The 16,743-nt window shown below is 32.6% G+C and overlaps 1 protein-coding gene across 1 annotated transcript; it reads right to left on the bottom strand.

The window, feature by feature from the left end:
* Positions 1–2,674: 2,674 nt before the first annotated feature.
* On the bottom strand, positions 2,675–4,015 carry LOC129741902 (uncharacterized). The gene has a single exon (XM_055733716.1). The coding sequence runs from the start codon at positions 4,013–4,015 to the stop codon at positions 2,675–2,677; it is 1,341 nt and encodes a 446-aa protein (XP_055589691.1).
* Positions 4,016–16,743: the final 12,728 nt, after the last annotated feature.

Here is a 16,743-nt window from a genome sequence, read left to right as displayed (position 1 = left end):
GTACAAATTTAGCAGTGTGCTCCGGTCTCCGCCCCACGTCCTGGCAGCTATACTGCGGATAAAAAGCACTCGTTGTTGGCATGCTGCTTTTACCTCTTCAGCATGGATTCGGTACTTGAGATGTTGGTCAAGAGTAACTCCCAAGCACTTGTAGCTATTTCTACGGGGCACCGTGATCCCGTTCATTACCAGCCTGCCTTGGTTTGGCGGTTTTTTCTTTCGAGGACTGCGGAAGATGACAGTTGCGCTTTTTTCCGCCGATATTCTGAACCCAGTTTGTGTTTTCCAAAGTTCCAGTTGGTTCAAGGCTACCTGTAGCTTATTTTCGGTATCTTCAGCATCCTCTCCCGTTGCAATTAGAATCACATCATCGGCGTAAATCAAGCATTGTACATTTGATGGTAGGTGGCTGGTAATGGTATTTATTGCCATAAGGAACAGCGTCACGCTTAGAACCGATCCTTGACACAGGCCAGTTTCCATAGTTTTGCTGCTCGAAACCTTTCCATTCAGCGAAACTTGAAATGTTCTTTTGTACAGCATTTGTTGGAGAAATTTCAGCATTTTTCCGCCAATATCGTAGCTGGCTAACTGCTGCAAACAAAGCCTACGCCACGTTGTATCGTAAGCTTTGCTGATGTCTAGGAATGCCACTTGAGCAATTTGATTTTTGCTAAAGGCTTGGCGAATGATTTCTTCCAGAGTGCAGAGGTGGTCCGTGGTGCTTCTTCCTTTCCGAAACGCGTATTGATGTTCGTATAAAAGTCCTCGAGTTTCCAGCAGGTGAATAAGGCGATTGTTAATCATCCTCTCAAACACTTTTCCCATGCAACTGTTGAGGTAGATTGGGCGATAGTTCAGAGGGTCAGAGCGCTGTCCTTTGCCTTTGAAGATGGGTACAACGAGCGAGTTAGTCCATTCTTCCGGATAGACAGATGTGTCCCACAGCCTGTTATACGTGTCCAGCAGTAACGCTTTACCATCTGGGGGAAGATGTGTTATCATCGCATAATGAATGTTGTCCTGCCCTGGTGAGGAGCCCTTCAGCCCTTCAAGTGCCTCATCTAGTTCATATTGGCTGAATACCCTGTTGTGTGGACCTGGGTCGGCGGAAATTTGCAACGGTTCAGATTCCACCAGACGTTTGTGGTTTAGGAACGCTTCATCATAATTAACTATGCTGGACACTTTCTGAAATGCGTCGCCTAGTAGTTCGCATATGGACGTGAGCTCTGTTGCTATTTTTCCATCGTACAAGATGGAGCTTATTTGGGTACTTCGGTTTTTTCCTTGTACTTTCCTATAGCTTGCCCACATTTCCTTTAGAGGGGTCTGTGAGGAAAATCGCTCTGCAAACTTTTGCCAGCTTTTCCTTTTGGATTTAACTATGGCTTCTTTGGCAGACTGATGTGCGTTTTGAAAAGCCTCCTTTAGCTGTTCTGGGTCGGATCTGTTGGCTTTTAACTGCCGCAATGCCTTTCTTCTGGCTTTGATGAGATCGTTGATTTCTGAATTCCACCATGGAACGCACTTTTTTCGTTGGGCCCCTTTCGTCTTAGGGATTGAGATCTCCGCCGCCTCTAAAATGGCTTTGGTTAGCTTTTCAGCTTGTAAGGATACGTTTTCATCCCTAACAAAGTTAAGTACTTCCTGGTATAACAGCCAGTTCGCGTCTTCGATTTTCCACCTCACTCTGCTATTTTGCTGTACTGCATTTCCAGGGAATAAAATATTGATCGGGAAATGGTCACTACTGTAAACGTCAGGCAGGACATTCCATTCTAGTTGTCCGGCTAATTCCTCTGAGCACAATGCCAGGTCTATGCACGAAAAACTTCCATGACGCTGGTTGACATAGGTGGGTTCTCCACTATTTAACATCACTAGATTGTTTTCCTCCATAAATTCAGCTACCATTCTGCCACGCGTACTAACGTGGTCTGAGCCCCACAAAGGGTGGTGGGCGTTGAGGTCTCCGACCAGCAGGATGGGTTTCTGGATCTGGTTGATTAGGTCTGTTACTTGTGTGCGGTCGATATTCTCACTTGGCGGCAGATAAATATTTAGAACATTCACATTGAATGGAGCTCCTAATTTTATGGCTGCTGCTTCCAATGCAGTTTCGAGCTCTATCTCTTCGCTGTCAATCATATCCTTTGCGGCTATGACTACTCCTCCTGATGCTCGGCTTCCGGTTAATCGTGGTCGATGGAGTATTTTATATCCAGAAATGCGGGGGTGGTTTTGAGGTTTACACATTGATTCTTGGAGACAAATCACACTTGGTTTATGCTCTTGGATTAAAATATCCAATTCTGCTTTCTTTGGCATTAACCCTTGGATGTTCCAAGAGATAATTGGGAGGTTGGGTGAAGAACATATACCAGAACTGGCAGAGTGATGAGTAGGCTGACGGAACACAGGTTGAGGGATGGCGTCCCCGCTCCCGCTCCCGCTTCCTCGATCGTCTTCTCCTGTATTCAGAAGTGGGGGGGCTACTATTCTTTCACCGGTCCCCAACCAGTTCTGGATGTTTTGCCGTTGTCTAGTAGTTTCAGTCATTCCATTTGGGTTTCCTTGGGGATCGCGTTGGTTGGTGCCGTTAGTTCCAATATCGATATTCCAAATTCCGTGGTCGTGTCCAAGATCGAGTGCAGGGTCGTTTATCATCGTATTACTTTTTGACTTGCTGGCCATTTTTATTTTTCGGGGGTCGACCTCTCCGTTTTACAGTTGATTCTTGTTGGGATTGGCTCTCGAATGCATCATCGGATTCCATGGAAAATGGTAGGGAGTTTTTTGAGCTCAGCTTTTGCTTTTTGAGGGTTGGGGTCTCGTCCACTGTTATGGGGGTTGCTCTAGCTGTGGAAGACCTTTCAACCTGTTCCTGTTCCGTTTCCATTTCTATCTCAGATTCGCTCTCTGAGATTTCAAGATGCTCTTCAGCGGTTTTGAGTTTGGCTTTCATGATGTAAAATTCTTTGGCAATAATACGGAGATTTTCAACTTCTTTTCGGAGCCTTGTAATTTCGTCGTTTTCAGTCGATGGAGATTTCTTTTTAAGATCAGCAAGTTCTTTTGTCAATTTGGCAATTTGGATATCTTTTTCTTGGTCTCTACGCAGTGTTTCAAGACGTTGTTGCGCACCACAGACGTTGGCGTAGGAATTTTCCGCATGTTTACGCGCGTACTCCTTCCTTGCTTCGCCGAACGTAATTCCACTGTCAACTTTGGTCTTGACAATTTCCTCTTCTTTTCGATATATCGGGCAGTTCCTTGAAATTGGCGAATGGCTGCCTTTGCAATTTTTGCAGAAAGGTTCTGCTTGACATGGATCTTCGTTTTCCAGTTCATGTTGCTTGGAACAGTTTCGGCACGTTGGTTCACTGTCACATTTATCCTTAGTATGTCCGTAGGCGCAACACCGATAGCAAACCAACGGAGATGGATAAAAGAGACGGGTTCGACAGTTAATAATTCCAACACGTATTTCTTTTGGGATTACGGTTCCAGAGATGGTCAGTACGATAGTTGGGGTATTGACTCTGGACTTGTTTTCCATTCGCGTTATCCGGCGAACTTTAAGGACTCCTTGAGAAGCGAGTTCTTCTTGAAGTTCTTCTTCTTTTAGATCACAGGCTTCCTTACAGCTTATTACACAACGGCTCACATTGAACACAGGATGGGGAATGATCCGAATTTTTGTACCGTCAATCAGTTCGCTCATTTGAGTAAGTTTTGCTGCTAACTTCGAACTGCGTGTTTTGATAACGTATTTCGTCCCATTCTGTTCGGTGTATGCAGCTTCAATCTTTCCAATGGACTGGTCCAAAGATTTGCTGACGACGAATGGATTTTTAGGCAACGGATGTTTTTCGTCAGCTGGGCATAGGGATAAGATTATAAGCTTTCCAAAATTCCCTGACCTATCCAAGTACTCCGGCAAGGTCCTGTCGTTTTTATCGGGCGGGTCGCCTGTTGTGGCTACCCCCGGGGAAGTAGCTGGTGCAGCCATGGTGGCTGCGTGGTGATAGGCTTCTGTTCAAGAACTGTCGATCAAGAACCCTTCGCAGAAATACCAAGTCGAGAAATGCGTTCTCACCGTAGTGAGTAACGTCTACCCTTTAACCTTCTCTATCTTCGGTTCACCCAAGGGTTAAAGGTCCAGGTGACCGGATTTGCGTTTCCGCCTGAACGGGTAACGACTACGCTTTTCCCTTTGTATGCTACTTTGGCCAAGCGTTAAAGGTACAACCAAAGTAGGGACGTTTTACCCTTTTCCCAACGAGACTTGTCCAAGACGTCCGAAAGGTACAAACAAGCTCGGGTTAAAATATTTTTATCAATATTTGGATGGATGTGGCGTTTTGCACAACTTTCTCCTGCAGGTAGTTCGATGGAGACTCGTGGTGTTTTATGTATCCAATAACAACGTAGAGCTTCCACTACTTGACAGCAGATGTCTCACCAGCGACAAAGAGACGTTGCTGTTGATGGAGCTTTTTCGCTCGCAACTAGAAGGCTAGAGATGTGGCCAAGCAAGCTTAACTTGCACACAATGATGCATGTAGCTGCTGTCTAGTTGGCTTGTGTTTTGCTAACCACTTTGCACTGAAATATCTAGCCGAGCGGAACGAATTGTTTTTGATATTGTCTTTAATAACGCACTTTATAAGAAACCTCCACTTCTATCTAGCACTACGCGTACCGTTTACCGATATCGAAGTGAACTTAGACGCGGCAAAAACGTTTTTCACACGGAATTTGTCTATTTAAACCAGACCGAAAAAACTTTGTTGTTTTCGATACCATAGATACGAAACAGATGTTGTAATTTTTGTAATTTTTGTAATTTTTGTAATTTTTGTAATTTTTGTAATTTTTGTAATTTTTGTAATTTTTGTAATTTTTGTTATTTTTGTAATTTTTGTCATTTTTTGTTTTGTAATTTTTGTTTTTTTTTTTTTGTAATTTTTGTAATTTTTGTAATTTTTGTAATTTTTGTCATTTTTGTAATTTTTGTAATTTTTGTAATTTTTGTAATTTTTGTAATTTTTGTAATTTTTGTAATTTTTATAATTTTTGTAATTTTTGAAATTTTTGTAATTTTTCGTTATTTTTGTTATTTTTGTTATTTTTATTATTTTTGTTATGTTAGTAATTTTTGTAATTTTTTAATTTTTGTAATTTTTGTAGTTTTTGTAATTTTTGTTATTTTTGTAATTTTTGTAATTTTTTTTTAATTTTTGTCATTTTTGTTAATTTTGTAATTTTTGTAATTTTTGTAATTTCTGTAATTTTTGTAATTTTTGTAATTTTTGTAATTTTTGTAATTTTTGTAATTTTTGTAATTTTTGTCATTTTTGTAATTTTTGTAATTTTTGTAATTTTTGCAATTTTTGTAATTTTTGTAATTTTTGTAATTTTTGTAATTTTTGTAATTCTTTTAATTTATGTAATTTTTGGTATTTTTGTCATTTTTGTTATTTTTGTATTTTTTTGTAATTTTTGTAATTTTTGTAATTTTTGTTATTTTTATTATTTTTGTAATTTTTTAATTTTTGTAATTTTTTTAATTTTTGTTATTTTTGTAATTTTTTATTTTTTGTAATTTTTGTAATTTTTGTTTTTTTTTGTCAATTTTGTAATTTTTGTAATTTTTGTAATTTTTGTAATTTTTGTAATTTTTGTAATTTTTTTAATTTTTGTAATTTTTGTAATTTTTGTAATTTTTGTAATTTTTGTAATTTTTGTAATTTTTGTAATTTTTGTAATTTTTGTAATTTTTGTAATTTTTGTAATTTTTGAAATTTTAGTTAATTTGTAATTTTTGTGATGTTTGTAATTTTTGTAATTTTTTTATAATTTTTGAAAATTTTGTAATTTATGTCATTTTTGCCATTTTCGTAATGTTTGAAATTTCTGTGATGTTTGTGATTTTTGTTATTTTTGTCATTTTTGTAATTTTTGAATTTTTTGTCATTTTTGTTTCTTTTGTGTTTTTTTTTTTGTAATTTCTGTCATTTTTGTCATTTTTAACATTTTTGTTACTTTTCAATTTTTGTGGTTTTTGTTTTTTTTTTCTTTTTTGTCATTTTGTTGATTTTGGTGATTTTTGTCATTTCGGTCATTTTTGTCATTTTTGTCATATTTGTCATTTTTCTTATTTTTGTCATTTTTGTCATTTTTGTCATTTTTGTCATTTTTGTCATTTTTGTCATTTTTGTCATTTTTGTCATTTTTGTCATTTTTGTCATTTTTGTCATTTTTGTCATTTTTGTCATTTTTGTCGTTTTTGTCATTTTTGTCATTTTTGTCATTTTTGTCATTTTTGTAATTTTTGTCATTTTTGTCATTTTTGTCATTTTTGTCATTTTTGTCATTTTTGTCATTTTTGTCATTTTTGTCATTTTTGTCATTTTTGTCATTTTTGTCATTTTTGTCATTTTTGTCATTTTTGTCATTTTTGTCATTTTTGTCATTTTTGTCATTTTTGTCATTTTTGTCATTTTTGTCATTTTTGTCATTTTTGTCATTTTTGTCATTTTTGCCATTTTTGTCATTTTTGTCATTTTTGTCATTTTTGTCATTTTTGTCATTTTTGTCATTTTTGTCATTTTTGTCATTTTTGTCATTTTTGTCATTTTTGTCATTTTTGTCATTTTTGTCATTTTTGTCATTTTTGTCATTTTTGTCATTTTTGTCATTTTTGTCATTTTTGTCATTTTTGTCATTTTTGTCATTTTTGTCATTTTTGTCATTTTTGTCATTTTTGTCATTTTTGTCATTTTTGTCATTTTTGTCATTTTTGTCATTTTTGTCATTTTTGTCATTTTTGTCATTTTTGTCATTTTTGTCATTTTTGTCATTTTTGTCATTTTTGTCATTTTTGTCATTTTTGTCATTTTTGTCATTTTTGTCATTTTTGTCATTTTTGTCATTTTTGTCATTTTTGTCATTTTTGTCATTTTTGTCATTTTTGTCATTTTTGTCATTTTTGTCATTTTTGTCATTTTTGTCATTTTTGTCATTTTTGTCATTTTTGTCATTTTTGTCATTTTTGTCATTTTTGTCATTTTTGTCATTTTTGTCATTTTTGTCATTTTTGTCATTTTTGTCATTTTTGTCATTTTTGTCATTTTTGTCATTTTTGTCATTTTTGTCATTTTTGTCATTTTTGTCATTTTTGTCATTTTTGTCATTTTTGTCATTTTTGTCATTTTTGTCATTTTTGTCATTTTTGTCATTTTTGTCATTTTTGTCATTTTTGTCATTTTTGTCATTTTTGTCATTTTTGTCATTTTTGTCATTTTTGTCATTTTTGTCATTTTTGTCATTTTTGTCATTTTTGTCATTTTTGTCATTTTTGTCATTTTTGTCATTTTTGTCATTTTTGTCATTTTTGTCATTTTTGTCATTTTTGTCATTTTTGTCATTTTTGTCATTTTTGTCATTTTTGTCATTTTTGTCATTTTTGTCATTTTTGTCATTTTTGTCATTTTTGTCATTTTTGTCATTTTTGTCATTTTTGTCATTTTTGTCATTTTTGTCATTTTTGTCATTTTTGTCATTTTTGTCATTTTTGTCATTTTTGTCATTTTTGTCATTTTTGTCATTTTTGTCATTTTTGTCATTTTTGTCATTTTTGTCATTTTTGTCATTTTTGTCATTTTTGTCATTTTTGTCATTTTTGTCATTTTTGTCATTTTTGTCATTTTTGTCATTTTTGTCATTTTTGTCATTTTTGTCATTTTTGTCATTTTTGTCATTTTTGTCATTTTTGTCATTTTTGTCATTTTTGTCATTTTTGTCATTTTTGTCATTTTTGTCATTTTTGTCATTTTTGTCATTTTTGTCATTTTTGTCATTTTTGTAATTTTTGTTTTTTTTGTAATTTTTGTTAATTTGTAATTTTTGTAATGTTTGTCATTTTTGTAATTGTTTTTAATTTTTGAAATTTTTTGAATTTTTGTTATTTTTGTTATTTTTGATATTTTTGTTATTTTTGTTATTTTTGTCATTTTTGTCATTTAAGTCATTTTTGTAATGTTTGAAATTTCTGTGATGTTTGTGATTTTTGTTATTTTTGTTATTTTTGTCATTTTTGTCATTTTTGTTTCTTTTGAGTTTTTTTTTGTAATTTCTGTCATTTTTGTCATTTTTAACATTTTTGTTACTTTTCAATTTTTGTGGTTTTTTTTTTTTTTTTCTTTTTTGTCATTTTGTTGATTTTGGTGATTTTTGTCATTTCGGTCATTTTTGTCATATTTGTCATTTTTCTTATTTTTGTCATTTTTGTCATTTTTGTCATTTTTGTCATTTTTTCATTTTTGTCATTTTTGTCATTTTTGTCATTTTTGTCATTTTTGTCATTTTTGTCATTTTTGTCATTTTTGTCATTTTTGTCATTTTTGTCATTTTTGTCATTTTTGTCATTTTTGTCATTTTTGTCATTTTTGTCATTTTTGTCATTTTTGTCATTTTTGTCATTTTTGTCATTTTTGTCATTTTTGTCATTTTTGTCATTTTTGTCATTTTTGTCATTTTTGTCGTTTTTGTCATTTTTTTATTTTTTTCATTTTTGTCATTTTTGTCATTTTTGTCATTTTTGTCATTTTTGTCATTTTTGTCATTGTTGTCATTTTTGTCATTTTTGTCATTTTTGTCATTTTTGTCATTTTTGTCATTTTTGTCATTTTTGTCATTTTTGTCATTTTTGTCATTTTTGTTATTTTTGTCATTTTTGTCATTTTTGTCATTTTTGTCATTTTTGTCATTTTTGTCATTTTTGTCATTTTTGTCATTTTTGTCATTTTTGTCATTTTTGTCATTTTTGTCATTTTTGTCATTTTTGTCATTTTTGTCATTTTTGTCATTTTTGTCATTTTTGTCATTTTTGTCATTTTTGTCATTTTTGTCATTTTTGTCATTTTTGTCATTTTTGTCATTTTTGTCATTTTTGTCATTTTTGTCATTTTTGTCATTTTTGTCATTTTTGTCATTTTTGTCATTTTTGTCATTTTTGTCATTTTTGTCATTTTTGTCATTTTTGTCATTTTTGTCATTTTTGTCATTTTTGTCATTTTTGTCATTTTTGTCATTTTTGTCATTTTTGTCATTTTTGTCATTTTTGTCATTTTTGTCATTTTTGTCATTTTTGTCATTTTTGTCATTTTTGTCGTTTTTGTCATTTTTTTATTTTTTTCATTTTTGTCATTTTTGTCATTTTTGTCATTTTTGTCATTTTTGTCATTTTTGTCATTGTTGTCATTTTTGTCATTTTTGTCATTTTTGTCATTTTTGTCATTTTTGTCATTTTTGTCATTTTTGTCATTTTTGTCATTTTTGTCATTTTTGTTATTTTTGTCATTTTTGTCATTTTTGTCATTTTTGTCATTTTTGTCATTTTTGTCATTTTTGTCATTTTTGTCATTTTTGTCATTTTTGTCATTTTTGTCATTTTTGTCATTTTTGTCATTTTTGTCATTTTTGTCATTTTTGTCATTTTTGTCATTTTTGTCATTTTTGTCATTTTTGTCATTTTTGTCATTTTTGTCATTTTTGTCATTTTTGTCATTTTTGTCATTTTTGTCATTTTTGTCATTTTTGTCATTTTTGTCATTTTTGTCATTTTTGTCATTTTTGTCATTTTTGTCATTTTTGTCATTTTTGTCATTTTTGTCAGTTTTGTCATTTTTGTCATTTTTGTCATTTTTGTCATTTTTGTCATTTTTGTCATTTTTGTCATTTTTGTCATTTTTGTCATTTTTGTCATTTTTGTCATTTTTGTCATTTTTGTCATTTTTGTCATTTTTGTCATTTTTGTCATTTTTGTCATTTTTGTCATTTTTGTCATTTTTGTCATTTTTGTCATTTTTGTCATTTTTGTCATTTTTGTCATTTTTGTCATTTTTGTCATTTTTGTCATTTTTGTCAGTTTTGTCATATTTGTTTTTTTTTTTTGTCATTTTTGACATTTTTGTCTTTTTTGTCATTTCTGTCATTTCTGTCATATCTGTCATTTTTGTAATTTTTGTCATTTTTGTCATTTTTGTCATTTTTGTCATTTTTGTCATTTTCGTAATTTTTGTTATTTTTGTCATTCTTGTCATTTTTGTCATTTTTGTCATTTTTGTCATTTTTGTCATTTTTGTGATTTTTGTGATTTTTGTCATTTTTGTCATTTTTGTCATTTTTGTCATTTCTGTCATATTTGTTGCTCTATGATTTTGGTCATTGTTTCAATTAAACAAAATTTTTGTTTTGGATTGTTGGTAATCAAGGTGATTTCGGGCTTTTTTAATGGGCGCATTTCAATTTTGAGCTATGTGAGACAATACTTGACAAAACTCAATCAAATGACTTCTTATTTCGCCGTTTTTAATTTTTTTAGACCAATCAACAAATTGTATAAGGTCTGTGATTTTAATTTCACAAGATCATTTTCGCGCACACTTAATATTATGCATTGATGTCTAAAAATCAGTTTGTTTGATAGCAAAGGCTTAAAATCACCAACTCTTCAAAGCGTTTGACACACCCACAATTATAATTCACGCTTTTCATCGTAAGATGCAAAACAATCTCAATATGGACATAAAAGGCTCAACCATGCCCTCCAAACGACTGTTACACAATATCCCATACAATTATCATACATTTGCAAACCCATTGAAATTTGGCTTTAAACAAACAACAATGGCAGCAGCAAGTTCATCGCCCAAATTGTGGTGAATTTTTCGAAGAAAAAAATCCCTTCCTCGATTAGATAGGCAAAGCGCGCGCATCCCTCTTGCTAAACGCATCAATCACAAGAAATTTTAATTAATGTGCCGCTAACTGGCACCTTAAGCGGAGCTGAGCTGAAGCTAAATGCTTGCTAGCTAGCGAAGGAAAGAAAAGGGCGCAAAACCTTCGATTACAGCTGGTTGGATGCAAAACGAAAAACAACGCTGCTCGCAGCTCACGATCTTGCCTTTTCCTAAAGGGTCTTTCCTTATAAATTTGGCCTGAAGCTCACGGAAAGAAAACTCAGGGCAAAATAAAGCAGTGCATTGGAAAATTGATTGCATCGCGGTCGGGCAAAATGGTGCATTGTTTTTGTTTTTCTTCTCCCACCCACCACCCTCTTCCTGCTGAGGAAAGGCACATTTGTATCTGGTAGGATGCACTTCCCCCCACAACATGGCAGAAGAAGACGGCGCAATCGAAGACGCTACCCTGTTTTTCTTTCAATGAAGAAGGGAGGACACGGGGAGGCATCAAGAAAGGGTTGGATAGCCAAAGTTGGTCGGCCGATTTTCCATTCAAAACCACTTCATCATTGTGGGTCTGTCGGCGCTCTCGTCACCAGTCTTGTATTTTTCTCAGCCAAACGAACTAGCTAAGAAACTAACTATCTCTCTTTCGAGTGCGGTGGCGTGGAGTGATGAATGCAGTCGCACTGGATTCAATCCGATTGAATGGTTGGGTGACTCGACTCGGTTTGGATCGTTGAACTTTTACGTCGGAGTGTATCGATACAACACTATCCATTGCAGAGCGTACACTAACTGAATAGTGGCGAGTGGCAGGTGCATGCCTTTCTGAGGGGTTTATCTTATGTTTACAAACAACGAACGTCACTTTGTATTTTCATTTGATCATTTCTTGAACAAACATATTTCAATAAGCTCAAGTTTTTTTTGACAAGACTTTTCTTATTTATGGATTTATGTTTTATTGCAACAGTCCACTTGTTGTTCTTTATTCTGGACACTTCTCTCATCGATGAATCCTTCTTTGTAATTCCTTATATCACTTTATTGAGAAGAATGTATGCAAACCTAAACTTCCGGAAGCAAACGCACACGTTAGCGTTTTTGTGCGCAAAAATAGATAAAATATTTTTTAAAAAAAACTAAAGCAGAACGGTACAAAATCAACCAGTTAAGCCTAAACGCTATTTAAAGCACCACAAAAAAATCTAGAATAAGTTTGCCAGATTGCCCGGTTTTACCCGGGTTTGCCCGGATATTAAATATTAAATTTGGAAAAAGACCATTTCGGCCCGATTGCCGAATTTTATTGAAAGAGCACTGGTTTTGCCCAGGTTTATTCTTATTCTCAAACCAAACTTAAAAAGAAAATTGTGTTATAAAAAAATTGATTTCGGCGCTCAAAACCAAATATTTTTAAACAAGTTAAGAACAATAATCAGGAAAGGTTTTATGAAAGCCTAAAATACGGTTTAAATTTTACTGATGAATTTTGATGAAAATCATTTTTTGAAAAAATTCTGGCAACCTCATTCTAGAACATTGAACAACGAAATTTTAGCAATTTTTGAAATTTGCCACTGTCGTCATAAAGCATGCAATGTCTTAAATTTATGCCCTTATTTTCCCTACATCGAAACAAATGAAACCTCCAAAAGGTTTTTTTTTCAATCACATAGATAAGTTAGTTTCTACTTTTTCGCAAAATGATTCCCAAAGTCTGAGGTTCAAAATAATAAAGAAACATTTGAAAGGTGTTTTTAAATTGTAAGTCTAGGACAAACCAATCGGTTCGCCCGAGAAGACTTTTATGGTAAAATTATACCTTATTTTGCTATCATAACTTGATATAATTTTGCCCGAATGGTGGTGAGTAAGATGGTACAATTTAAAAAATTGGGTCTCACTTTTCATATCAGGATAGCTCGATTATCTCATGTGTAGGTTGCACTGAAACCATGACGATGCCTCGATTAGCTTACGTTTCAGAACGAGTTCCGAAGACATAAAGATGTCATTTTTGGGGTATAATATATTGCCAAAATTTCGCATCGTTCGCTTTCAAAAATTTTAAGCACCGATAATACAAACTTTTTTAAAAATTTTCTCATATATATATTCCATGAAAGTCGACTATGGGAGGGGTGATCGGGGTGATCAAAAGCGGCAAAAAACCGTTACAAAATATCAGCAAATGCTCAAATTTATATAAAAACTTAAAATTATTCCTAGTACAGACTCCGTTTGATTTTGGCAACACACCCGTACAGTTTGTGTTGCCAAAATCGAATGTTGCCAAAATCGAACAGTTTTTTTTTCAATTTGTTTTAAATCATTTTTACAAAATAACTGTTATTATTACAAAAACGTTATTTTTAGTCAATTTCCGACCATTTGTAGTTATTTTTTAATTTTTTCATTATGTTTTTGATGCATTTTGAACTTTTCTTGTTTGGTTTATTATGTTTGTTTTCTTTTACCATATTTGCTATTTTTGTCATTCTTCATTATTTTAAAGTTGTTTTTTGTCAGATTCAGTCTTTTGTTTGAATTTGTTGTTTAACTTTTTGAGTTTTTCATCTTTTTGTCACTTTTGAGTACTTTATAATTTTTTTTAATTTTTTTGGTTTATTGAAGAATTTTATCACCATTTTAGAACATAAAAACGTATTTATGGTGATTGCCTAAATTAAATTGGTCCTGTTATAACGAAAACTAAAACGTAATGTTGTTGCTAAAAACCGTTCGATTTTGGCACATGTGCCAAAATCGGATGTTGCCAAAATTGAATGTTACCAAAATTGAATGTTGCCAAAAATGAACAGATTCTGCAGTGCATTTGAATTTTCAAAAAAATTCCACTGGGGAGCGTTGTTTTGATAAAAAAGTTGTTTTTACTTCAAATCCTAAATACTTAAAAAAAAAAAGTCTGTCCACCAAACTCAAGCAGCTGTAACTTGCAATTCCCTGGTCCAATGAGCAAATGGTAAACAATTTTGTACTTGCTCTAAATTCTGAGCTTCTTAATTCGAAATTTTGTTTTTAATTAATAAATAAATGGAATGACGTATTTAAAAAAAATCATATAGCAGGATGAATATGGTTAAAGACTGAAATACTTGAAATATTTTTTCTGCTGACATTATACATTTATTGCTTTCACCATGCAGTTTCTTTTTTATTCGATCAGAAAGAAAAAGCAATAAAAAATCCTTCAATTCTATACGTAAGGAATAATGTAATTTGCAATATTTAATAATTTTCAGAAGTTTTTACCATGTTAAATAGGTTAACAGATCATGGTCGTTCTAAGAAGTGAAAAAAGATCAATGGCATTCAAATGTTGAATTACCTTTATAGTAAGAAATTATCCTAATATACAACAAGTGTTGATGCTGCATGAATTCCATTTTTGATGAAGTTTTGGGCAAAGGAAGGTTCCCCATTAGGATTTTTTGTGTTAAAAAATATATTTTATATCGAAGCAAAATTACCAATTCAGAATCAGAACAAAACATTCTAATAAAACTTCACTTTAAGAATAAAAAGCTTATACATTTCTGAAATTTAAAAGTTATTTTGAATTTCAATTTTTTTTAAATGCAAGTACCACCAAACAGAAATCGAATGCCTATGTTTTAGTATTTCCCTTGTGAATGAAAACTACCCTGTTATCAGTCGTCTTGTTTTTAAACAACAAGGCAAACTATCATGCTAAACATTAGGAAGAACCTTAGGTAATTTTTGACCATAACAACTGGATTTCAAGTTCTTAACCAATTTTGTCACCGATACTGCTTTGAGCCCATCCACACAATAATATTGAAATTTTAAGTTCTAATCCAGTTTAAGGTATGATACTCTGAATCTGTATGTTTGGTTTTTTCAATTACAATTCATTAAGACTCTTCACTAAAGAATAGTATTTACTATCAGAATTTATTCTTCATTTCATGATTTATTATTTTAATTCAAAATTATTTAAATAAATTGGAATTATGTGTAGGGACCAACCTTAAGAAAAAAAACCTTTTTTCACTTTCTTTATTTTTTATTTGTTTCTGATCTGTGCCTATTTCAATTCGGTAGCAAATTTTGATAAGGCGAATGCGCCAAATGTAAACACACTGAGTTATCAGCTGGGTGAAAAAGTACATTCGAAGACCTACATTTTGATTATACAAAGTAATCTTAAGGATATTTGGTTTATGGGAAATAAAGCAAACAAAATAATATTTTCGCTGGGAGCTTATGAAGCTGTCAAACTTTGAACGCGTTTTTCTCGAAACAGCGATGTTGGCGCATTCGCCGTATTCAAAATTCGATACCGAATTGTTTCAGTACAGTAAAAATTTGATTTTTTTTTCAGGATAAGTTCAAATTAAAGAACAAATCAATTAAAATTAGGTTACAGAAGGTTCATACTTCAAAACCTGGTTTTGATAATCGTATTCTCTACTTAATTTTTGTGAAGTGTTGATTTTTAGTATTATAAAATTGAAAAAACAAAATTACAATTTTCAACGAGAGTAATGTTTCAAAATTTGAAATAATTATACTAAATTTCCAAATCATGGGTCATTAGAATATTCCAATGAAGAATTTAATACCCGTTAGCTAAATTTGTTAATTCGTTTATCGGCAAAATTTTCCCGTTTGTTTGGATAACGTGCCGCTTTAAGCCTACCCCTTTTCTGATACCTGCAAAATAAAAATCATTTAAATTTTGTTTTGAACCTAGCGCTGATATTCAGGAGGTCAGGAAAAAAATTGAGATATCTTCAAGTTTTTTCTCAATTTCTCTCAAGAACATGTGTAATATTTTAATTTGAAAAATTACATTCATAAAAAAAAATTAAGGAGCTTCAAATGTGACAATTTTAAAAGATTTTTAACAAAATTTTTTCGTAATAAATACAATCTTTTCTTATTTCATATTTTTCGAAATACTACTTATTCAGTGAAATTCTAGGAGAAAGGAACAGCAGTGTGCAGCTTATTTACAACTCCTGCAACAGTTCTCCTAGTTGAGCCTTTTTTTTTATCACAGAAAATTGATCACCAAAACATGCTTTCATTTTGATCTCACTTTTCTGCTCTATCATAATCATTCTGCAAATTTCGCGTACCCAGACCCGGCGACTTCATCATTCCCCATTATCTCCTCCGCTCTCTTAGATGCGATGGATTTTTATTTTTTTTTTTTTTTGGGTAACCGACAGATGAACCTGATCACAAACTCTCGTGGTCGCATCCTTGATTTGGTCTTTTTGAACGAGTTTGCTGTAGATAGCTGTACCGTCACGACTGCGATGGAGCCACTGATCGAGACGGATCTTCATCACCCACCATTACTTGTTGCTTTAGCCTGCCCTCGTTTTACCCCGTTCCAAAGCACAACTGACACATGTTTATTGAACTTCCGTAGAGCGAACTTCGCAAAAATATCCGAAATACTATTTCAGAAAAACTGGTCGTTTATCGAAAGCGCTACTGACATTGATGAAGCTGTACATTTCTTTACTTCTGCATTGCACGAATCATTTCGTGAACACGTTCCGCTGAAGCGACCTATTCGTAAACCTCCTTGGTCCGATGCACATTTGCGTTTGCTGAAACGGAAAAGAACTACCGCAATCAAACGTTTTTCCCGTGCAAAAAATGTTATCAATAAACGAGAATTCAACATTGCAAGCAGTAATTATAAGCGCTACAATCGAATAAGATATTCCCAACACATTGAGCGCATGCAAAGTATGCTCAAGCATAACCCAAAACGTTTTTGGTCGTTTGTCAACGAGAAGCGGAAGGGAACAGGATTACCTACGGAGATGCTTCTAGGCGAGCGTAAATCGACGAATTTGGAACAAACATGTAACCTTTTTGCCGAACACTTTGCTAGCGTATTCAGTTCATCGCAGGCCACATCTTCTAAAATTGAAAGAGCCTTACTTAACGTTCCCAGCAATATGGTTAATCTAGTATT

Source organism: Uranotaenia lowii, chromosome 2 (genome assembly GCF_029784155.1).
Source record: "Uranotaenia lowii strain MFRU-FL chromosome 2, ASM2978415v1, whole genome shotgun sequence".
Lineage (NCBI taxonomy): Eukaryota > Metazoa > Arthropoda > Insecta > Diptera > Culicidae > Uranotaenia > Uranotaenia lowii.
The sequence above is the reverse complement of the archived record's forward strand: the minus strand, read 5'-3'. Positions and strand labels throughout refer to the sequence as shown.

What these genes read in the sequence shown, in the direction of transcription:
- LOC129741902 (XM_055733716.1), bottom strand. Translation starts at nt 4,015, where the DNA reads ATGGCTGCACCAGCTACTTCCCCGGGGGTAGCCACAACAGGCGACCCG.